The 24,440-nt window shown below is 43.1% G+C and overlaps 1 protein-coding gene across 3 annotated transcripts in view; it reads left to right on the plus strand.

Moving 5' to 3' along the window:
• The window catches only part of plxnc1 (plexin C1), a 176,250-nt gene that overhangs the window by 118,758 nt on the left and 33,052 nt on the right, over positions 1-24,440 (plus strand). For all 3 annotated transcript variants that reach the window (XM_060843030.1, XM_060843029.1, XM_060843028.1), the window contains exons 15-21: positions 3,698-3,788; positions 7,015-7,212; positions 7,309-7,464; positions 10,792-10,897; positions 18,838-18,939; positions 20,815-20,924; positions 21,058-21,114. In XM_060843030.1, coding sequence (XP_060699013.1) covers positions 3,698-3,788; positions 7,015-7,212; positions 7,309-7,464; positions 10,792-10,897; positions 18,838-18,939; positions 20,815-20,924; positions 21,058-21,114 — 820 coding nt within the window. The remainder of the gene's footprint in view (positions 1-3,697; positions 3,789-7,014; positions 7,213-7,308; positions 7,465-10,791; positions 10,898-18,837; positions 18,940-20,814; positions 20,925-21,057; positions 21,115-24,440) is intronic.

A 24,440-nucleotide genomic window follows, 5' to 3' on the forward strand; every position in this document is an offset into this window, starting at 1 on the left:
CAATATCCCTGACGCAGGCCTGTTGCGGTGCTCTAGTGAGCCAATACAAGCTGGAAAAGCAACATCTCATTTTCCACCCTCCATCCTCTAGGACTCATCATTTGAGCCTAATTCCATCCTTTCATGTTTTTTACTCATCCCCACACCCAGTCCTGTTATAAATTGCCTTCAGCACGGACTAGCCATTTCACCTACTCTTCGACCTATTATCACATTATATAGGTTGCTTTCAGTATTGCTCTCCCATTCGCTCCTCCTCTTAGTTCTTGTTATCACTTATTCGGGTTTTCCTCTGTCCAGGCCTGCTGTCCACAGTCTCCTTGTTTACCCACCCCTTTCATATTTTTCTCTCTCTCTCGGCTCCATCTCCACTTTCCCCACCTCCCCCCACCTCCTCCACCCGACAAACTCTGTCTTCAGCATAAATACCACATTTTTTCACTGCTAACTGTTCCAATGAAGAATCATTGGACTCGGGACATTAACTTTGTTTTCTTCCTACAGATGTGGCCAGACCTGCTAAGTTTCACCTGCAATTTCTGTTTTTGTTTTAGAACATGGAACAGCCATCTCCCCATGCTTAACTAGAATCAAACAGTCTCAAGCGCAACAAGTCTGCAAATGCCAGGCAGTTGTGACTGCTATCTCAAAAGGGAGGCCAGAGAACATGGATAGGGTTCTAAAATGAATATTTTGTGTTGGTGTTCAGTAGTGAGAAGGATGGAATGGGTATGGAAAGCAGAGAGGTGGTCTGTTACTCGAGAAATCTACAGCAACCATGAGGAGCTTTTGAGTGGGTCGGCAGAAGTTACATCTCCAGGGCCAGGTGAAATGTATACCAGGTTGTTGAGTGAGGCAAGGCAGGAAATAGCATGGGCGCTTGCAAAAATGTTCAATTCCTGTCTACCTAAGGAGAGATGACAGAGGACTGGTGGACAGCCAATATGATACCATTATTCAAGAAACGAGCAAGGGACAAACCGGGAAACTACAGGCCCGGTAATGGATAAACCATTGGAAGTAATTCTAAGGAACTGAATTCATCTGCATTTGGAGAGGCAAGAACAGTTAGCATGGTTTTGTTAAGGGAGGTCATGTCTGACCAGTTTGAACTTTTCAAAGAGATGAACATGTGTGTACACGAGGAAAATCCATTTGATGTAGTTTCTTTGGACTTCAGCAAGGCTTTGATAAGGTGCTACATGGAAGACTGAGAGCAAAGGTAGGAGGCCATGTGATCCAAGGAAATTTGTTTAATTGGATCCACAATTGGCTGATGGGCAAGAAGCAGAGCGTGATGGTTGCGGGATATTTTTCTGACTGGAGGTTCAGTGGCGTCTCACAGGGGTTAGTCTTGGCACCCTTGCTGTTTGTGGTTTCTATAAATGATTTAGACTTGAATATAGGAGGGATTATCAAAGTTTGGAGGGTCGGTGAGTAGTGAGCAGGATAGCCTTAGGCTACAAAAAGATATGAGTGGTGCTGCAAAAGCACATCAGGAATCCTGATGAAGAGCTTTTGCTAGAAATGTCGATTTTCCTGCTCCTCGGATGCTGCCTGACCTGCTGTCCTTTTCCAGCAACACTCTAACATTGACTCTAATCTCTAGCATCTGCAGTACCCACTTCCGCCTACAAGAAGACATGGATGTGCTGGTCAGATGGACTGATCAGCAGCAAATAGAATTCAATCCAGATAAATGTGAGGAGATGCACTTGGACAGGACAAACAAGGCAAGGGAATATTTGCTGGAAGGTAGGACTCTGAGAGGTACCAAGGATCAGAGGAACCTTGGTGTGCATGTACAGCCGTCCCTTAAAGTATCAGGACAGCTGGATAAAGTGGTTAAGAAAGTATATGCTATATTTGCCTTTATTATTTAGGCATAAGTGTTAAGAGTAGAGAATGCTTTTGGAATTGCATAATACATTAGTTAGGTCACAGCTGCAGTATTGTGTGCAGTTCTGGAATTCACATTATAGGAGGGATGTGATAGCACTGGAGAGGAGATTTGCCATGATATTGCCTTGGCTAGAGTTTCAGTTTTGAAGAGAGGATGGACAGACTGGGGTTGTTTCCTTTAGAGCAGAAGTGATTAAGAGGAAACATGATTGAGATGTAAATAATTATGAGGGGTATAGATAGGAAGACAGGAAGAAACTTTTCCCCTTGATGGAGGGATCAGTGACTAGGGGCATAGCTTTAAAGCAAGGTTTAAACAGAATGTGAGAAAAAATAGTCTCACCCAGAGGGTGGCAGGAATCTGGAGCTCACTGCCTGTAAAGTTTGTACAGGCAAAAACCCTCAACATTCAGGAAGTATTTAGATGCACACTTGTGATGCCAAGGGATACAAGATTATCAATCAAGTGCTGGAAAATGAGATTCAGAATAATTGGTGATGGGCCAAGGGGCCTTTATCTGTGCTATAGATCTCTATGATTCTGTGACTTCAGCTAAAGAGCAAGATGCTGCCTTCATAACTTTAATGAGGATGACACATTTTGTGCAAACATCAGGCTGTAATATTAGTGAATCATCCTCAATTGTTGCTGTTGTATACTTTTTTAAACTGCTGCTTCTTAATAAACCGTCACTTATAAACGTCTGACTGCTCACATTTTTGTAAACCATGCCACAAATGCCCAAAGTCCCATAGCAGCATCACCTGCAAATTCACCTCCACGCCACTCACTGTCCTGGTTTGGAAATATATCACCTTTCCTTCAGTGTCACTGGGTCAAAATCCTGTAACTCCCTTCCCAGTGACGCTAAGTGTCCCTGCACCCTGTACTGATTCAGAAAGGCTACTTTCTTAAGTGGAATTAGGGATCAACATGAAACCCTGGCCCATACCCCATGAATGAACAAAATGATACAATTATTTAAATGCCATATTAGAAATTTTTCAAAAAAATGTGAATGGATAAAGTAAAAATACATATCAGTCCATAAGTAACTATACAACCTCAAATCATATGACTTTGGGATACATCAATATACATGCAACAGCTTCATTTTAAATCAGGTCTGCACAATTTCTTTGAAAATATCAAATTCAAAATGGTGGTTCTGTGGTTAGCACTGCTGCCTCACAACACCAGGGTCCCAGGTTCAATTCCACCCTCGGTCGACTCTATGACTGTCTCTTTGGAGTTTGCATATTCTCCCCGTGTCTGTGTTCTCGCAGGTACTCTGGTTTCCCCCACAATCCAAAGATGTGGGTTAGGTGGATTGGCCATGCAGAGTTGTCCCATAGGCGGATAGTCATGGTAAACAGGGGCAGGTTGGGATGCTTTTCACAGGTTGGTACAGACTTAATGGGTCAAATGGTCTCTACCTGCATTGTAGGAGAGAAAAAAAATCAAAAGAAAGGTGATCCCAATGTCAAATTACAGATCTTACACAGAAGGATCTGGGACTGCAACGTAAAAGGTTAATTTTTGAGCATGTACGTTGGAAGTTATGTAAATTATAATGTCATGATCACATGATGATGGCCAGACAGTACATAGCTAAAATCTGTTTAGAAAGAGTTACGTTGAAAAGTCCTCAGACTCTGAAACAGCATCTTTTCATAGAGTATTACACCAAAACATCCTTGAATAAAAGCATACCAAGAACAGCTCAAGGCCCCAATAACCATGTTGTCTGCTGACATTTATTTTGTATTGACACACCAAATTTGCTTTTTCCAGTGGAGGCCGAGCCATTACAATAAGTGGCGTTAACTTAGACGTGGTTGAATGGATGCAGATTTCGTTAACAAGAAACTCCAAGGATCTGGTTGTGAGTTCATTTGATTTTCAGTAACTGTAGCTTTCCTCAGTTAATCACAAATAAAGTACAGTGAAATCACATTGAGTCAAATTTGGATAACGTGAAACTTCAGTTCTGCTGACTGTCAATCATTCCTGGTGACAAAATGACAAAATCAGTGGAATGATGTTGCCAGGGGTGGAGTGTTTGAGCTAAAGGGAGTAACTGAATAGGTTGGGGCTATTTTCCCTGAAGCATCAGAGGCTGAAGGGGGGTGACCTTACAGAGGTTTATACAAAAATGAGGGGCATGGATAGGCTGAATAGCCAAGGTCTTTTTTGCCAGAGTGAGATAATACAAAGCTAGAATACATGGATTTATGGTGAGAGGGGAAAGATTTAAAACAGACCTAAGGGGGATCCTTTCCACACAGTGCAGTGCTTGTATGGAATGAACTGCCAAAGAAGAACATAGAACATCACAGCGTAGTACAGGCTCTTCGGCCCTCGCTGTTGCACCGACCTGTGAAACTAGTCTGAAGCCCATCTAGTCTACACTATTCCATTATCATCCATATGTTTATCCAATGACCATGTAGATACCCTTAAAGTTGGCAAGTCTACTACTGTTTCAGGCAGTGCGTTCCACTCCCTTACTACTCTCTGAGTAAAGAATCTACCTCTGACATCTGTCTAATATCTATCATCCCTCAATTTAAAGTTATTCCCCTCATGCTAGCCATCACCATTCGAGGAAACAAGCTCTCTCTATCCACACTATCTAACCCTCTAATTATCTTGTATGCCTCAATTAAGTCACCTCTCAACCTTCGTCTCTCTCATGAAAACAACTTCAAATCCCTCAGCCTTTCCTCATAAGACCTTCCCTCCATACCAGGCAACACCCTGGTAAATCTCCTCTGCACCCTTTCCAAAGCTTCCACATCTTTCCTATAATGTGACAACTAGAACTGTTTGCAATACTTCAAGTGTGGCTGCATCAGAGTTTTGTACAGCTGTAGCATGATCTTGTGGCTCCAAAACTAAACTCCTCTACCAATAAAAACTAACACACTATACACCTTCTTAACAACCCTATCAACCTGGGTGGCAACTTTCAGGGATCTATGCACATGGACCCTGAGATCTCTCTGGTCATTCACACTATCAAGAATCTTACCATTAGCCCAGTACTCTCTATTCTTGTTACTCCTTCCAAAGCGAATCACCTCACACATTTTTGCATTAATCTCCATTTGCCACCACTCAGCCCAGCTCTGCAGCTTATCTACGTCCCTCCGTAGCCTGCAACATCCTTCAGTATTATCTACAACTCTACCGATCTTAATGTCATCCACAAATTTAGTAATCCATCCTTCAATGCCGTCATCCAGGTCACTAGTGAAAATGACAAACAGGAGTGGCCCCAAAACAGATCCTTGCATATACCATTAGTAACTGAACTCCAGGATGAACATTTCCAATCAACCACCACCCTTTGTCTTCTTACAGCTAGCCAATCTTTGATCCAAACTGCTAAATCGCTTTCAATCCCATGCCTCCGTATTTTGTGCAATAGCCTACCGTGGGGAACCTTATCAAACACTTTACTGAAATCCAAATGCATCACATCAATAGCTTTACCCTCGTCCACCTGTTTGGTCACCTTCTCAAATAACTCAATATGGTTTGTGAGGCACAACCTACCCCTCACAAAACTGTGTTGACGATACCTAATCAAATTATTCCTCTCTAGATGAATATAAATCCTATCTCTTATAATCCTTTCCAACACTTTACCAACAACTGAAGTAAGGCTCACTGGTCTATAATTACAAGGGTTGTCTCCACTCCCCTCCTTGAACAAGGGGAAAACATTTGCTATCCTCCAGTCTTCTGGCACTATTCCTGTAGACAATGATGACATAAAGATCAAAGCCAAAGGCTCTGCAATCTCCTTCCTAGCTTCCCAGAGAATCCTAGGATAAATCCTATCTGGCCAGGGGATTTATCTATTTTCACACTTTCTAAAATTGGTAACACTTATGTTCATTCCTTATGAACCTCAATCCCATCTAGTCTTATAGCGTGTATCTCAGTATTCTCCTCAACAACATTGACAAGAGGTGAAGGCTGGTACGATCACAACATTTAAAAGGCATCTGGATCGGTATATGAATTTAGAGAGATAATGGCCAAGTGCTAGCAAATGGGATTAGATTAATTTGGGATGTCGGCATGGACAGGTTGGATCAAAGAGTCTGTTTCGGTGCTGTGCATCTCTATGATTCTATGATGTCTGCAATAAATGGAATTTCTGAATTACTGACTCTGGATTAGTTTAAGCCTGCCACAAGACTTTAGCAACCAACTGTACCACAGCAGTGCCCACACAAGAGCTTTGGGACCCTGGACAGAAAAATAACCCATTTGACACTGAAATCTCACTGTGGAGAAACCTAAATCCTGTGAGCAGGTGTAAATTTTAAAATTCTGCCTATCAGAGAGAAAGTGAAGTTGATGTAGCAAAGTGGGAGATTCTATCATTGAGTTTGTCGACCATTCCAAAACAGAATGCCAGACAGGCACATTTGTTTGCAACCAAAATAGAAATTGCTGGAAAAGCTCAACAGGTTTGGCAGCATCTGTGGAGAGTAATCAGAGTTAACATTTCGGATCCAGTGACTCTTCCTCAGAAGTGACAGTAGCTCAGAAAATATTGGCTTTTATGCAGAAGATAGGGTGATAGAGGAGCTAAGGAGTAAATGATAGGTGGAGATAGAGCCCAAAGAGAGAGAAGGACAGTTGGAGAGGCACTGGAGTAGATAATGATCAGGCAAGATGAGTGAATGGCTATTAATGGTGACTGTTATTGTTTAACAATGGGTTGTGTGTTATAGCAAATGATGTGATAACACGGCCTGGTGTGTGGGGGTTGGGATAAGGACATAGGCAAGCTCAAGCCCTGAAGTTGTTGAATTCGATATTGAGTCCAGAAGGCTGCAGGGTGTCCACGTGGAAAATGAGGTGCTGTTCTTCCAGCTTGTGCTGCCAACATTTGTTGGCAAATTGTGTCCTGTGGGACCCTTCAAAGCTTCGTTGAGCACAATTTTGTGGGGACCCCTTGGATTTGATTCACAGTGACTTCACTGTATTTAGTTGCAATGGAACCGATTCACTTTTACTTTAATGGCAAATGCATAAGTTAATCTTTTACATTACTTATCCTATATCAATCTTCTCTGTTTGTGGGACAGAACTGTACACGTCATAATTTGGTCTGGGTCTGTAACTCACCATCTATGAAGGGCAGGGGAATCCTGGATACGCATCCCATGTTATTCACTATGTCAAGAACAAAGCAGCAAGAGTTCAATATGACATACCAAGAGGACCCTGAGTTCTACAATTTCTCAATGACTTCTGATGACCAAAAATCTTTGATATCTGTGGTGGTAAAAATTATTTAATTTCCTCACTTATTTGGCCCTTCTTCAGGTCTCATTTGTCTTAAGGCTTTCTCTAGCCTTCCTGTCTTATTTATTTTACAGAAAAAGAAAGATAATTTGCAACTTGACAAAAGCGAACTGAAAATTTCTGTTCTGAGCAGCAAGGGAGGCCGAACACAATGTAATATTACAGAGGTGACAGAAGACAAGATAAAATGTGAACTGAATGAGTCCAACTCTTCAATATCCAAACTGGAAGTAAGTTCAAGGGGGTGGGTATGATCAGATTGTTTCACAAATCACTGGTTGGCCCTCAGTGGGAGTGTTGTGTCCAATTCTGGCCACAGTCCTTTATAAAGACAATCAGGGCCTTAGAAAGAGCTCAGAATAATTACTTAAAGAAGATACAGTGAAGAGGAGATTTGATGGATCAGTTCAAGATTGATGAAAGACTAGGATAGAATTCTAGTGAAAGACTGTTAACATTTGGCAGGAGGTTCACAAACTTAAGGCAATCAGCAAAAGCCCTAGAAGAAAGATGAGATGTTGTTATCCAGTGAATTGGATATTTGGTCAGAAGTCATATGACACCAGGTTATAGTCCAACAGGTACTCCACCTAACGAAGGGATAGCTTTGTGATTTCAAATAAATCCAGGTTGGACTATAACCTGGTGTCATGTGACTTCTGACTTTGTCCATCCCAGTTCAACATTGGCATCTCCATATCATGAACATTTAGAGGAGGCAGATTCAATGGTAAATTTCAAAAGGGGTTTGGATAAATGCTCAAAAAGGGAAGATTTACATGATTTTGGGGAAGGAGAATGGGACAAATCGAATAGCTCTTTCTTTAGAGAGCTGACACAGACACCGTGGGAGGAAGTGAGGACTGCAGATGCTGGAGATCAGAGTCGAGAGTGTGGTGCTGGAAAAGCACAGCAGGTCAGGCAGCATCTGAGGAGCAGGAAAGTCAACGTTTCAACCATAAGCTCTTTGTCAGGAATGAGGCTTGTGAGCCGAGGGATCTGAGAAATAAATGGGAAGAGTGTGGGACTGGAGGAAAGGTAGATGGAGGTGGGGGTGAAGGTGATAGGTCAAAGAGGAGGGTAGAGCGGATAAGTGGGAAGGAAGATGTTCAGGTAGGACAGGTCATGAGAGTGGTGCCAACTGGAAGGTTGTAACTGGGATAGGGTGGGAGAGAGGAAATGAGGAAACTGGTGAAATCCACATTGATCCCATGTGGTTGGAGGGTCCCAAGGTGGAAGATGAGGCGATCTTCCTCCAGGTGTTGGGTGGTGAGGTAGTGGCGATGGAGGAGCCCAGGATCTGCATATCTTTGGTGGAGTGGGAGGGTGAGTTGAAGTGTTCAGCCGCAGGGCGGTGGGGTTGGTTGGGGTGTGTGTCCCGGAGATGTTCTCTGAAGCACTGTGCAAGTAGGCATCCTGACTCCTCAGTGTAGAAGAGACTGCATCAGGAGCAACGGATACAGTAAATGACGTGTGTGGGAATGCAGGTAAAACGCTGATGGATGTGGAAGGCCCCTTTGGGACTTGGATGGAGGTGAGGGGAGAGGTGTGGGCGCAGGTTTTGTAATTCCTGTGGTGGCAGCAGAAGGTGTTGGGAAGGGAGGGTGGGTTGGTCGGTGGCGTGGACCTGACAAGAGAGTCGCAGAGAGAATGGTGTAAACGGAAAGCAGATGTGGAGGGAGGGAAATATATCTCTGGAGTTGAGGTCCGTTTGTAGTTGACAGAAATGGCAAAGGATGATGTGATGTATCCGGAGGTTGGTGGGATGGAAGGTGAGGACCGGGCCATTCTGTCCTTGTTGTGGTTGGAGGGGTAGGGTTCGAGGACAGAGGTGTGGGAAGTGGATGAGATGCACTGGAGGGCATCAGTAACCATGTGGGTGGGGAAATTGAAGTCTTTGAAGAAGGAGCCCGTCTGGTGTATTCTGTGGTGTAATTGGTCTTCCTTGGGGGAAATGCGGCGGAAGTGGAGGAATTGGGAATAATGGACAGCATTTTTACAGGAACAAGGGTGGGAGGAGTTGTAGTCCAGGTAGCTGTGGGAGTTGGTAGGTTTGTAGAAGATGTCCATGTTGAGTTGGTCACCATTTATGGAGATGGGGAGGTCCAGGAAAGGGAGGGAGGTGTTTGAGATGGTCCAGGTGAACATCAGATCGGCATGGAATGTGTTAGTGAAATTGATAAACTGTTCAATCTCCTCTTGATCACTTTATCTACCTGAAGACCATAATATATAGGAGCAGAATTTGGCCAGTCAGCCCATTGAATGTGCTCTGCCATTTGATTATGCCTGATATATTTCTCAATCCAATTCTACTGCCTTTTTCCCATAACCCCTTGATCCCTTACTAATTCAGAAGTTATCTATCTCTGTCTTCAATATACTTGAATCCCTAAATAACTTGGCCTCGACAACTTTCTGTGGCAATAAGGTCCTCATATTAACTACCTGCTGACTGGAGAAACTCCTACTCATCTCAGTTCAAAAGGGTTGTCCCTTCACTCTGAAGCTGTGCCCTTGGTTCCTAGTCTCTTTTACTAGCAGAAACAGTTTCTCCATGTCCACCCAATCCAGGGCTATCTGTATTCTGTAGGTTTCAAGTACAGACCCAGAGTCCTCAACTGTTTCTCATATGACAAACCCTTCATTCCCAAGATCCTTCTTGTGAACATCCTCTGGACCCCCTTCCACACCAGTGCAAGCTTCCTTAGATACCAGTATAGCTACCTTCAGCAATCGATGGGCTTTCATTGGAAAGTCTCTTTGTTCTTCTCAGTTTACAATAGCTCTCTCCCAAACTCTCATTATTCGGATCCTATTGAAAAGTTCCCCTTTTATCCACTTCTCCTGCATCTGCCTTCCTATGTGTTAGCTCCTCAATTCTCTGCAACAAATGTCAGGCATGCCCCAATAAAGAAAAACAACAATGTTGTGGCTAGAGCCATGGATCGGAACGGAAGAGCTTCCAACCTGCCGAGGAATCTCTCCCACTCTTACTGCCTGCCATTGGCATGTTTTGGAAGGATTTATGAGCTGAAACTCACTATTTGGCCCATGTTACAAATGTCCTTGGTCATCAAGTCCTGGAGGAGGACTTGAAACTGGTGCACTTGGTTCAGTGGTAGTGGCGTACCTACTGTGCCACAGGATCTCTTTGTCTTCAACCATTGGCAAATAACTGACGACCTTTCTTCACCCATCCTGAAGATGTGCAGCTGACCAATAGGATATAAGTGAGGCCCCAAAGTTAAAAGTAACCCAGACAGGCAGTCTGCTCACCAAGCCAAAACCTTGCACCACATTGAGCTCCAAAATGAACCTTGCTCCATTCTGAGCCCTGGGAAAGCCTCCTCCATTATTCTGCCCCCCCCCCAGAAGGCATATCTAGTCAGAAAACATTCATCATAAATATTGAAGAGTAATTGCTCTGGTCAAATTGTAAATATTTCCTCTTAGTGACACATCTGACTTCTCACCTGTTTACATAACTCAGGTTAAATTGGTGGAATATGGTAGAATACATCCGAAATATGTTAAAATTGTGTTTTTTTTATTAGGTGAAAGTTGGTGATTATGTGACATATTTAAGGTCACCTACCGGCAACAAGTCCATTTTTGCTATACTGATTTTGATACCTGTTATGCTGCTCCTTTTCATCATTGGTGAGTATTTAATGTATGTTTTGTTAAAATTTCAAAGCATTTCTACAAAATGACGAATCACTCTTGGTCCTGCTCCTTTTGTCTTTTATCTTTTTCTGAGTTGTTTCTCTTGGTCTGCTGCTTGACTAAAGACAGGAAGGCTACGGAGAGGGAGAGGATGGTTTTGAGGAAGGATTGGATAGACAGATATCTGGGCTGGAGGGATGATCAAGGAATGTAAATGGAATGGTTTAGAGAATGGATAAATGGATGAAATGAGTATAAATAAAGAGAGAGAAAGAGTTGGATGGGTAGTTGAAAGAAAGATGCCTGAATTGGAGTTGGATGATTGAATAGAAAAATATAATAATTGAAGCATATGGAATATAAGTACTAACCATCAATACCTTGTGAAAGCCTGAAGAAATCATTATTTATGGGATGCTGCTTATTGAATTTGTTTTGTACGATGATGGATAAATTAATGTATCATCATACGGCTCCATAGATGTTGATTAATTTGTCAGAATGACCGGTAAGTTTACAATGTCATTTTTCCATTGTAGTTTAATGCTTTTACATCGAAGTCGTTTGATCAGCTCTTCTCCCATTCTCTGTCTCTCTCTCTCTCCGAAGTCTTTGTGACAAACATCTGCAACATTTACCCGCCTGAACTTGAGTCTGTCTTTAGATTCCACCCCACCTCCTGCACTGTCCTTTCTTACGTGCTGTTGCTCATAAGACCCACTCCTCCCTCCACAACCCTCTTTTAAACAAACTGTTGAACACTCAGCTTCTTTACTTGCTTCCTGATTTTGCTCATGGTTCCCGTTTCCTTACACCTGTTTCCCTAGTCCTTCAAATCTGCTGTCATCATCCTTTCCTCAACAAACCTATCCTTCATCCTAATGTAGTTTAAAACCGCCACCTCATTTTCTTCGCTTTCCTTTCCTAAGGATTCAGCTGTGGCACTGTCGATAGCATGATAATCTGCAAATGCAGACTTCAGTAGAAAGATCAAGGCCCTATCGGTCTTCCTCAATATACCTAAAAGATCCTGTGGTTTTGTTACGAAGAAAAGCATGGAGTTCTTCCTTGTGTCTTGGTCAACATTTACCCCTCAATCTTCTTATCCACTTATTACCACTTTGCTGTTTGTGGGAGATTGCTGTGCACAGATTGGTTGCCATGTTTTCTACATTACAGTCGTGACTACTATTCAAGAAGTCCATCACTGATTGTAAAGCACATTGAGACTGCCAGTGGTTATTGAAGGTGCAATATAAAGGCAAGTTTTTCTTTCTTTGAAGATCCCAGAAATGTTACAGAGTCATAGGTGGCCATTCAGTCCTTCATGCAACCAAAGGCCTCATGACTTTGTGACCATGCATGTGCCTTTTTCCCCATATCCTTGCACGTTGCTCCTATTTAAAGCATCACCCAATGCCCTCCCGAATGCTCTAATTGAACCTGCCGCCACCTCAGTTCCAGGCAGTACTTACCAGTCTTTAACTACTTGCTGAGTGAAAAACCTTTTTCTCACATCACTGTTGTTATATTTGCAAATCACATGAAACCTGTGCCTTCTCATTTTTGATCCTTCTATAAGCAGGGACAGCTTCTCCCTTTCTACTCTGTCAAGACCTCTCTTGATTTTGGGAACATCCATCAGATCTCCTCTTAGCTGTCTCTTTTTCATAAAGAACAGCCCATCCAACCCCTTCAACCTATCCTCATCACCGAAGTCTCTCATCTCTGGGACCAGTTTGTAAATACTGTACTCTCTGCACTTTCCCAAAAGTGATCATGTCCTTTGCATATTGTGATGCCTAGGACAGTATACAGTTCTCCACTTGAGGTCTAACAAATATCTTCTGTAAGTTCAGCATCATCTTATTCTGTGCTCCTATTAATGAAGCCAAGGATGCTATATGCTTTATTAAGTGCTGTCTCCACTGTCCTGCCACCTCTAATAATCTGTAGACATATACTCCCAGGTCCCTCTGTTCCTGCACCCCCTTAAGTATTGTAACCACATTTTTATATTTTCTGCCAAGGTTCTTCCTACTGCAGTGTATCATCTCACACTTTTCCACATTGAACTTCATCTACTTGTTGGGCCGAAGGGCCGGTTTCCACACTGTAGAGAATCTAATCTAATCTAATCGACTGATAAAGAACAAAGAGAAGAACAGGCCCTTTGGCCCTCCAAACCTGCACCTCATTAAACTAAAATAAACAACCTTCTGCCCTTATTCAGTTACTATCCCTCTATTCCTTCCCTATTCATGTGACCATCCAGATGTCTCTTAAATGTCACCAGCACACCTGCTCTCACCACCTCTTCTGGCAGTCCATTCCAGGCTCCTACCACTGTCGGTGTGAAAACCTTCCCTACCACATCTCCCTTAAACTTACCCCTCTCACTTTGAACCTGTGCCCCCTTGTAATTGAAACTTCATCCACGGTAAAAAAGCCTCTAACTATCCACCATATTTATGCCTCTCATAACTTTGTAGACCTCTATCAGGTCTCCTCTCAGCCATCATCTTTCGAGTGAAAACAATCCTAGACTTTTTCACCTTTTCTCATAGCCAATGCTCTCGAGACCAGGCGACATCTTAGTGAACCTTCTCTGCACACCCTCCAAACATCCACTTCCTTCTGGTAGTGTGGTGACCAAAACTGCTCACAATACTCCGATTGCAGCCTAACGAAGGTTATATATACCTGCAACATAGTTTGCCAACTGATGTACTCCATGCCCTGGCCAATGAAGGCAAGCATTTCATCTGCTTTCTTAATCAGCTTGGTCATTTGTGTTGCCGTTTTTAGGGAGCTGTGGACCTGCATGACCAGATCTGCCTAAATGTTAACATTCCTAAGGGTTCTGCCGTTTACAGTATAATTCACACCTGAATTTGAACCTCCAACATGCATCACCTCACATTTGTCTGGATTAAACTTCATTTGCCATTTCTGTGCCCAAGTTGTCAATCTGTCTATATTCTGTTGTATCCTTTCACAGTCATCGGCACTATCAGCAACTCCACCAGTCTTTGTGTCATCTACAAACTTACTAATAAGACCATTCACATTTTCCTCCAGATCCTACAAACCACAGAGGACCTAAGGTTGATCCCTGTGGAGCACCACCAATTACCAGTCTCCATTCTGAAAAACACCCTTCCACCGCTATCTCTGTCTTCTATGACCAAGCCATTTTTGTATCCATCAAACCAGCTTACCCCACATCCCGTGTGATTTTAGTTTTTGTACCAATCTGCCATGTGGGACTTTATCAAATGCTGTACTAAAGTCCATTAAAAACTGCATCTACAGCCCTTCCCATATCAATAATCCTTGTCACCTGTTCAAAAAAGCTCAATCAGGACCATCTGTCTATTCCATCAACTTCTTTGTCAATGTTCTTCTGAAGTTCTACACTGTCACCCTCACAGTTTCCAATGCTTGCAAGCTTCTATCACCCACAAACTTTGACATTGCCCCCTGCACATAAGATCTAGATAACTCTGATTTGATTTGATTTATTATTGTCACGTACTTAGGTTACAGCGAAAAGTTTTGTTTTGTGTTCAGTACAGGCATTAGGATAGTAGAACAGAGCAAGGAATACAGTGTTAAGGCTGCAAGGAAGGTGCACAGAGAGCGAAATCAACATTAAATTTAAAATTCAGGAAAAGCAACAGTCCCGCTGCTCCTCCTGTAGTACCCCAGTACAATCTTCTTCCGGCCTGAAAAATATTCATTGACCACCACCTTTTGTTTCCTTATACCTGATCAATATTGCCTCTGTCCCTTTTATTCCTTATGTTTTAACTTTTTTTCACAAGTCTGTTGTGTGATTCTATGTCAAATGGCATCTGGAAATCCATGTATGCTGTAACACTGATGTAACTGAGGAACATTTAGGATTGGAATAAAGAAACATTTTCTCACTCAAAAAGTAGAATTCTATATATACATAGAATTCTCTACCATAGTCGGCTGTGAAGACCAAGTCATTGAATATATTCAGGAAAGACATAGATAAATTGTTATGTTTTAAAGCCTTCAAGTGGGATGGGGAGAAAGTGGGGATATGGTGTTGAGGTAGAGGATCAGCATGGTCCTAGTAAATGGCACAGGATGTCACGCAATTGCCTACTCTTGCTCCTGTTTCTATGTAAAAGCATTAACCTCATTGAGCCTTTGTTATCTCTTCAAAGATCTATATCAGATTAGACATAGCTTGATTTCTCCTTTAGAAATCCATACTGGTTCTTCCTAATTAACCTTTTCCCATAATTCTGTCCTGAATAATTATTTCTAGAAGTTATCCCACTCACTGAAGTTAAACTGACTGGTCTGCAATTGTGGGACTTTTGCTTACAATTCTTTTACAACAAGGGTGTAATTTCGGTTCTCTAGCCCTCTGGCACTACCACTGAGTTTGGGGAAAACTGATAGCTTGTGGTGAGTGCACCTGCAATTTCCAGTCTTATTTCCTACAATATCCTTCAATGCATCTCAGCCAGTCCCTGTGCCTTGTCAACTTTAAGTACTAGCAGTCTATCCAATATTTTCTCCTTATCAATTTTGAGCTCTTTTAGAGAGTCATACAGTCATAAAGCATAGAAGAGACCCTTTAACCCATTTGGTTTATGTCTTTCCTATCAATCCACTTTCCACTATTACGCCTCTAAACCTGAATGTTACAATATTTTAAGTGCTCATCTGGGTTCTTTTAAAAGTTATGAGTTTTCCCACCTCCGAGTCAGTGCATTCCATACTCCCGTCCTCTCTGAGTGAATTTTGTTTTCCTCAAATCCACTCGAAACCTTCTGCCTTTCACTTTAAAATTATGCTCCCTCACTATTGACCCTTCAACTGAGGGGAACAGCTGCTTTCTATCCATCCTGTCCATGCCCCTCATAATCTTTTATACCTCTATTATGTCCTCTCATCCTTTTCTGCTCTAAAGAAAACAACCCAAGCCTATCCAATCTCTCTTCACAAACAATGTGCTCCATCCCAGGCAACATCCTGATGAGTCCCCTTTGTACCCTCTCCAGTGTAATCATATCCTTCCTATAGACTACACGCTAAACTCCAGCTGTGGCCTAACCAAAATGCTGTACTGCTCCAACATAACCTTCCTGTCCTTATAATCTACTCCACAACTGTTAAAGCTAAGCATCCTCTATGCCTTCATAACAGCCTATTAAATTGACCTGCCACCTTCAGATGTCTGTGGACAATCATCTCAAAATCTCTCTGACCTTCCTAGTGTCCTTCTGTTCAATGAATACTCCCATGTCTTCTTAGTTCTTCCTGAGCACATCACGTCATACCCTTCCAGGGTTAAATTCCATGTACAACTGATTTGCCCATCTGAGCAACATCAATATCTTCCTTCGCCTTCTTCACCTTCAACCACCAGGCCAATCTTTGTGTTATCCATGAACTTATTATCATCCCCCATTAGAGTGCCTCCCCTGTCAATGTGGCTGGGTGGCAGGTCCCTCTTTGGCAAAGACAGATGTTAAAATTTTAATTTGACTCCTCAGCCATGACCATTGCCACTTCGGAAATCCCCTTTTAAATCCCTGATCAGCCCAATTCTTCATTTTACCATTGGTGTGTTTTTAAAAGACTTTGCTATTTTCCCCCTTTATATTGGCCCTGAGTCTTCTCAGAATCCAAATTTGCTTCTCTAGTATGTTTTCTCAGTTCCTCATTGAACTCCCTTGAGAGTGATGCCATGTCAAGCTGCTCTTTCCCTCAGTTTACTCTTTGAATCCCTCCAGTCAGGGTTTTGTGTAAATTAAATGTCTGATGCTATAGCCATGCCCCCACTCAGACAGCTGCCATCTAGCTCGACTCGGATCCTCACTCAGCTCAGCTGCTCCGTGACCTTGCCTGAGTTACTTGTAGAATTGATTATTCTTATGCTGCCCTGACCGGTTTCCCATTATCCACTTGACATAAATGTATGCTCATCCTAAACTCTGATGCTTGTATCTAAACTTGCTCCAAATTCTACTCACCCGCCACTTCCACGATCATTGACTTTCAGTGACTTTTTATCTCACATCTCACAATTTTAAAATTATTATCTCATGTTCCAGCCCACCCATGATCTTCCTCCTCTTGACCTTTGTCATTTCCTACAGCCCCATAATCCTGAGAGACTGCAATGCTCCTCTCATTGTAGCATCTTGCACACTCCATTTTGAATCACTCTATTCATGGCCAGCACGTTTTCAGTTGTTCAGGCTGTAATATCTAGAATTTCCACCTTAAGCGTATTTGCCTTCCTACATCTCTTTGTCCTTTAAAATCTCCTTAAAATCTGCCTCATAGTCAAGATTTGGTCACCTTCTGTGCCTCGGTCCCTCACTATGCCTCCCCACGTGTCGCACCTGACTCCCCAGAGCATGTGCACTATCTACAAAGCTGAAGACAGGAGTGTGATGATAAACTCTCCAATTGTCTGGATGCAAGTGGTTCCAGCAAAACTCAGTGCAATTCAAAAGAAAGAGACTGGTTTAATTGGCACCCCAGCCACCACCTTCAATATTCACTCCTTCCATCACTAAAACGCAGAAGGCAACTCAGAGCGGTACAAAGGCTCAGTGGCTCACTGGGATGAGCTCAGGGAGACTGGGTTCAATTCCACCCTTGAGTGACTATCTGTGTGGAGTTTACACATTCTTCCCATGTCTGCGTGGGTTTCCTGTGGGTGCTCCAGTTTCTTCTCGCAGTTCAAAGATGTGCAGGTTAGGTGGATTGACCATGCAAAATTTTTCATTGTGTCCAGAGATGTGAAGGTGAGATGAATTAGTGGCCTGCTTCCACACTGTAGGGGTTTATGATTCTATATGTACCATCTACACGATACATTGCAGTAGCTCAGCAAGACAGAGATTCCCTCTCTATCATCTTAAAGGACAAAGGCAACAGATTCATTGGAACACCTGCAGGTTCCCCTCCAAGTCACTCACCATCCTGACATGGACATTTCATTAAAAGAACAAAGAACAATGCAGCCCAGGAACAGGCCCTTCAGCCATCCAAGCCCATGCTGACACATTATGCCCTTTCATACTAAAACTGTCTTCACTTACAGGATCCGTATCCCTCTATTCCCTTCCTATTCACATACAGTATTCATCCAGATGCTTCTTGAAAGCTGTTGTTGTGTCTACTTCCACCACCTCTGTTCCAGGCACTCGCCTTGTGTGAAAAACGTGCCTCACTAATGTCTTTTAAACAAACCCAGTTTACCAAGCTTTCTTCATAGCTAAAATCTCCCATACCAGGCAACATCCTTGTAAACTTTTTCTGTACCCTCTCTAAAGCAGCCTCATCCTTCTGGTAGTGTGGTGACCAGAACTGTATTCCATATTCCACGTGTGGCCTAACAATAGTTCTATAAAGCTGCAACGTAACTTGTCTATACTTATACTCAATGCCTCTTCCAATGAAGGCAAGCAGGCCATAGGCTTTTTTTTACCACCTTATCTCCTGACACTGCCACCTTCAGTATCTGTGTTCCTGTAGTATTACCGCAAACTCCTGCACCTTCAGCCTTAACAACACTGTCAGTATAAGGGTTCAAAAAGGCACCTCACCGCCACTTTAAAATCTAATTCTAGGAAAAAAATGCTACTTTTCCCACGTCAATTAGGAATGGACAACAAATGCTGACCAGGCAGTGACACCACATTCTGTGAAAGGTTTTTGCAACATAAGCTTTTTGTTGTGTATCTTTGACACACACTGTGTATTATTGTTGAGTAACTAGACTACAGGTCTAAGAATCCCAACTTCTTGCTACAGTTAGATCGATATTGTTGGGTTTTTTCTGTCAGAATCACTCCTGCAGTATTTAATCTGATCTGATGTGGAATCTCCTGTTTTTGTTTGACGTTTGATTGAATTCTGCTCGTCTTCAGGTTATTTTTGGGCAATGAATCGGAAGGCTAAGCAGTACTCTGAGCGTCTCAACATTCAAATGGAACTTCTGGAAAGTCAGTTCCGAAATCAAATTCGTGAAGGTAACTCATTGCAAATACTGAACTCTGACAGTTTCAATATTATACTGAGCATGAGGCAGTCTCTGGTATAAATTGCTTTGGAGTACGGATTATTTTCTATCTGCAAACACTGCATCCCTGCATTCCCATCAGACCTATCACCATTCCGGGATTTGAAAAGAAACTATTACCTGAGCATTTGCAATGATGGGATAATTCCCAACCTCCTGCAGGCCTCTCTTATTTCTGTTTCCAGGCTGGAAACGAACAAAGAGGGCACTTGCCAGATACCCACAAGATCGGATTTTCATTACTTTGGGCAGCAGGCTGAGCACTCCTGGGATGAGAGTGAGAGCTGCCTGCAGATGTGGGCTGGGTACAAGTCCTACAACCCAGCACAGGCACTGAATGGCTGCCCAATGGAAAAATTATGATACCAAAACCTTGCCTCCAGCCCTCACCTTTCACATCCACTCCCCACATATCCTCGCACCCTGCTCCATCTCATACATGACCCTCTTTCCATCCCTAGATGTCACCTGATATCCCTTGTGCCAACGTATGACCCTGTCTGACCACTCTGGCCCTCTGTAGCTCCTGTGCTAACTTCTGCCCTTATGTCCACTCTTTCTATCTCCAAGTCAAATGAGTGCCAACCCACGAACCCACCCAGTATCCTTTGCTCTGACCCTCCATGTCAACACACAATATTGATCATGGGCAAACCGAATAGCATTGTTGACATAGTGTGTCCATGGATGGCATCCCTATTTAAACAATATCCTTATTGACTAAAAATAACTAGGAATACAACTGTTTGTTTCATGAGCGATTAGTTGAAAGAATTTGAAAAGTGCTTGATATTTCTGACAGCTTTGATGGTTCTCCAGTGGCTTTGACAGTTCCAATGGGTTTATGGACTTTTCAGGCATACCACTGCCTGTATTTCAAATCACAAAGGGTACCTGACACCCTTACTCCCAGGATACCTTTGTGCCCTCCCCTCTTCCACACTCATCCTTTCACCCACCAAGGGCACCTGTCCTGGGCCACCCTGAACATGTCTGAGGATACCCAAAGTACAAGGGTATCTCACATTTCCAAAGGCTAAGCTGTCTGTCCAAATGGATTCAGGGATGGGATTCCCAGTTTTTGGTGATTTCCACATCGTATGCTGTAACAGAGAGAATCACCATAGGGGAAGTCTAAGATTTGAGATCTGTTCCTGTTTCTGAATTTCACACTGTTCATACATTTGGAGAAGCCCTCTTGGGACGTTCTGAAGTGGAATTCAAGTACTTTAAGAAACATGCAACACCCATCATCCTGCATTGATACATAAGAGCAGCCTTCAAGATTATATTTACAGGTATCCCCCACTTTTCGAATGTTCGCTTTACGCAATTTCATTTCTATGGAAAACCTATCTGTTTTTGCGAATCCAAAGAAGATTTTCGATATTACAAAAAACAGCAAGACGTTTTTCCACATAAATCATGCACGTTCACTTTACGCCATTTTCAGCTGACGAAAGCTTTCCTGGGAACGCTCTACTTTCGGAAAGTGGGGGCCACCTGTATCCAAATGTTCAGTAGTCATTTTGAAATATGTAGGCCAAAGAATGGGACCATTTCTCAGATATTGCTGAGACCACAAAGATCCTGGTTTTCCAGTGGGGTGTGGTGGTGGTGGGGGGAGTGGGTGAGTGCAGTTTGCTGTGTAATATTAGAAAAAAAGGTTGCCAAGTAATACCAAAGTGAGAAGTTTTTGACTTAAAGAGTAATATTAATTGGGGAATTGCAATTGACTTGTAAATGAAGTGATTGATGGGCAAACATTCTGCACTGACTACACTGAAGTTTACAATGCTGAATCAATTTCATTTTCTTTTACTAGGATTTGTTGAGCTTCAGACTGAGGGATCAGATGTGTATTTAATTGATGATTATGGCAGTATCCCTTTCCTGGATTATAAACATTTTGCTGCCCGAACATTCTTTCCAGAGGTAACCATTATAACTTGATCTTTTTCAATTCGTTGCATCATGATACAATTTATTTTGCTTTTGAGTCATGCCAGTGTATCTGTGTCTTAAAATCCTGGGTTCACTCTTGTCCTTTTTATAAATTCCCTCACAGGCCAGCGTGGACAATGTGCCCAACTTTGTAAGAGATCCTATTGTCGCTGCACCTCAGGTTTGTTTTTGTGTCAGCATTTATTGCTTTCTGGAACTTTCTGATTTGATTTACTGTTGACAATATCTGAACACAGTAGAGACGGGGGGGAGTAATGGAGATGCTGACTCTCCATACCCCACTGAAGCCAAGGGGCAGTCATTCTTCCTGGTTTAATATTTGTCTATTATGGGAGCCTTATTGATGGCGTTGTGTTGACTATGTTTTCATTCTTCATTGGCTGGGCAAGCATTTATTGCTAGACTCGAATTGTCCCTGTTAGCTGTCTTCTTCAACTGCTTTATAGATTACCTCCCATATTTTCAAAGCTGGCTACATACTATAGAATTGTACAGTCACACAGCACAGAAACATACTTGTCCATACCAACCTAAATTAATCTAGTCCCATTTGCCAGCATTTGGCCCATATCCCTCTAAACCCTTCCTATTCATGTACCTATCCAGATACCTTTTAAATGTTGTACTTGTACCCACCTCTTCCACTTCCTCTGACAGCTCATTCCATACATGCAACACTGTCTGCATGAAAACGTTGCCCCTGAGGTCCCTTTTAAATCTTGTCCCTCTCACCTTAACCTATGCCCTCTAGTTTCAGACTCTCCTACCTTAGGGAAAAGGTCTTGGCTGTTTACCCTATCCATGCCCCTCATGATTTTATAAACCTCTATAATGTCACCCCTCAGTCCCTGATGCTTCAGGGAAAACAGCCCCAGCCTATTCAGCCTCTCCCTACAGCTCAAACCTTCCAACCCTGGCAACATCCTTGTAAATCTTTTGTTAACCTTTTCAAATTTAACAACATCTTATCTATAGCAGAGACCAGAATTGAATGCAATATTCCAAAAGTGGCCTCTTCAAAGTCCTGTGCAGCTGCACCATGACCTCCCAACTTCTACACGCAATGCACTGATCAACAAACACAAGGCAAGCACCTTCTCCACCACCATGTCTGTCTGTGACTCCACTTTCAACGAACACTAAACCTGCACTCCAAGGTCTCTTCATTTGGCAACACTCCTAGGACCCTACCATTAAATGTATAAGTCCAATGTTACCTTTGCTGCTGCACTCCTTGGAGTGTAGAGACAACCATACAGTACTGTTAGGAGGGGATTTCAGGATTTTGATCCAGTGACAGTGAAAGAACAGTGATTTTTAGTTCCAGGCCACTATGTTTTATGGCTTGGAGGAGAACTTGCATCAGGCTGGGGTCTTCATCTTTCCAGCTGGTAGATGTCATGGGTTTGAAAAGGTATTGTCTAAGGATCCGAAGTCAGTCATTGCATCTTGTCGATAGCACACACTGCTGCCACTGTGTTGAATAGAATATTAGAACCCCTATAGTGCAAAGAGAGGCCACTTGGCCCATCAAATCTGCACCGACCCTCTGAGGAGTATCTACACCTAACCCCATAATCCTGCACTTCCCACAGCTAATCCACCCTGCCTGCACATCCCTGGACACTATGGACAATTTATCATGGCCAACCCACCTATCTTTTGACTGTGGGTGGAAACCAGAGCACCCGGAAGAAACCCATGCAGACACAAAGAATGTGCAAAATCCACACAGATATACACCATAGGGTGGCATGAAACCCGAGTCCCTGGCACTATGAGGTAGCAGTTCTAACCTGGAGTGGATGTTGAAGGTGGTGCATGGGGTGCCATGTAAACAAGCCCTTGATAATGTTAGGCTTCTCAAGTGTTATTGGAGTGGCAGTCCTCCAAGTATATTTGATATACTGTCACGCTGCCAGGTTATCTGACTTCACCTGACAAAGGAGCAGCACTCCAAAAACCTGTGATCTCAAATAAACCTGTTGGACCATAACCTGTTGTTTGACTTCTGACCTTGTCCACCCCAGTCCAACCATAGCCAGACCATAGCAACACGACGGTTGGAGGAAGAGCGCCTCATCTTCCACCCAGGAACCCTCCAACCACAAGGGATGAACCTAGATTTCTCCAGTTTCCTCATTTCCCCTCCCCCCACCTTGTCTCAGTCAAATCCCTCGAACTCAGCATCGCCTGCCTAACCTGCAATCTTCTTCCTTACCTCTCCGCCCCCACCCCCACTCTGCCCTATCACCCTCACCTTGACCTCCTTCCACCTATCGCATTTCCACCGCCCCTCCCCCAAGTCCCTCCTCCCTATCTTAGCCTGCCTGGCACACTCTCCTCATTCCTGAAGAAGGGCTCATGCCTGAAACGTCGATTCTCCTGCTCTTTGGATACTGCCTGACCTGCTGTGCTTTTCCAGCAACACATTTTCACCCTAGTCCAACACCTTCACATAAAGGTTATCTGAACCATGCCATTAGGGGCTTCTCTGGTGAATGAGCAAGTGATAGCAGGCACGGTCCCTGCACCATCCTCCTCTGAGTTCCCTCTGCAGTGCAAGGATGTGCAAAGTGCAGTTGACCACTGCCAACCTGGGCAGCCTTCTGGGTGCATTGCTGTCAGACACCCCTGCCCCAAATCTGTCCAGCCACCTGAGTCACAATGTCAGCAGCCCAACAGCTTGCTTTGGACAGCCGTGTGAGTTGGAGTTGTTTCTTTCCTTTGTGTCAGTAATAGTGTCCCCCCTCTGGAGTTGCCAGGCATTTCCCTAGAGGGTAGCCCTTGAATATGTGGAAGTATAAAGAACTGTGGGAGATAGGACTTTCGAGAATGAATGCATCATTGCATTTTCCAGAATATCTTGGACAGATGTTAGTGAAAGCCTTCCATTGATCATTGACCAGTTGTACATTGATGGAGCAGTATTCCTTCCAGTGATGGAGACCTGGGTTTGCCTTGATTCTTACAGATGTACATTCTAGCATGCCCTGGATCTGTGAAAGTCCAGCAAGTGCAGTATATACCTGGACCCTTTGTCTCAGAGTTTCCTCACTGAGAGTAAAAACAAATGCAAATGTGGCAAATATGATTTGATCCCCTGAGATGTATACTGGTGGGCAGTACATTGTCAAATCCAGCAGATCCCACGAAGGATCCAAACACAAAAGTAAAATCAGGATTCTGAAGACCTTCATGCTGGCATTGCCTACTGGCAATGTGTATCCATCTTCGAAAATTTGGGAAATCATTTATAAAGTGATGAATGTACCCTTTGTGAAGAAATCCTGTCAGAGAAAGCATTTATCCTGTTTCAGTCTGAAAACACTCCTCGGTCCTTCTGTCAAATTCATAGAAATCTCTTACTGTGGAAGCAGGCCATTCAGCTCATCAAGTCCACACTAACCCTCTGAAGAGCATCCTACCTAGACCTATTCCCCTACTGTTTCCCTCTAACTCTGCATTTCACATGGCTAATCCACC

Source organism: Hemiscyllium ocellatum, chromosome 23, assembly GCF_020745735.1.
Source record: "Hemiscyllium ocellatum isolate sHemOce1 chromosome 23, sHemOce1.pat.X.cur, whole genome shotgun sequence".
NCBI lineage: Eukaryota > Metazoa > Chordata > Chondrichthyes > Orectolobiformes > Hemiscylliidae > Hemiscyllium > Hemiscyllium ocellatum.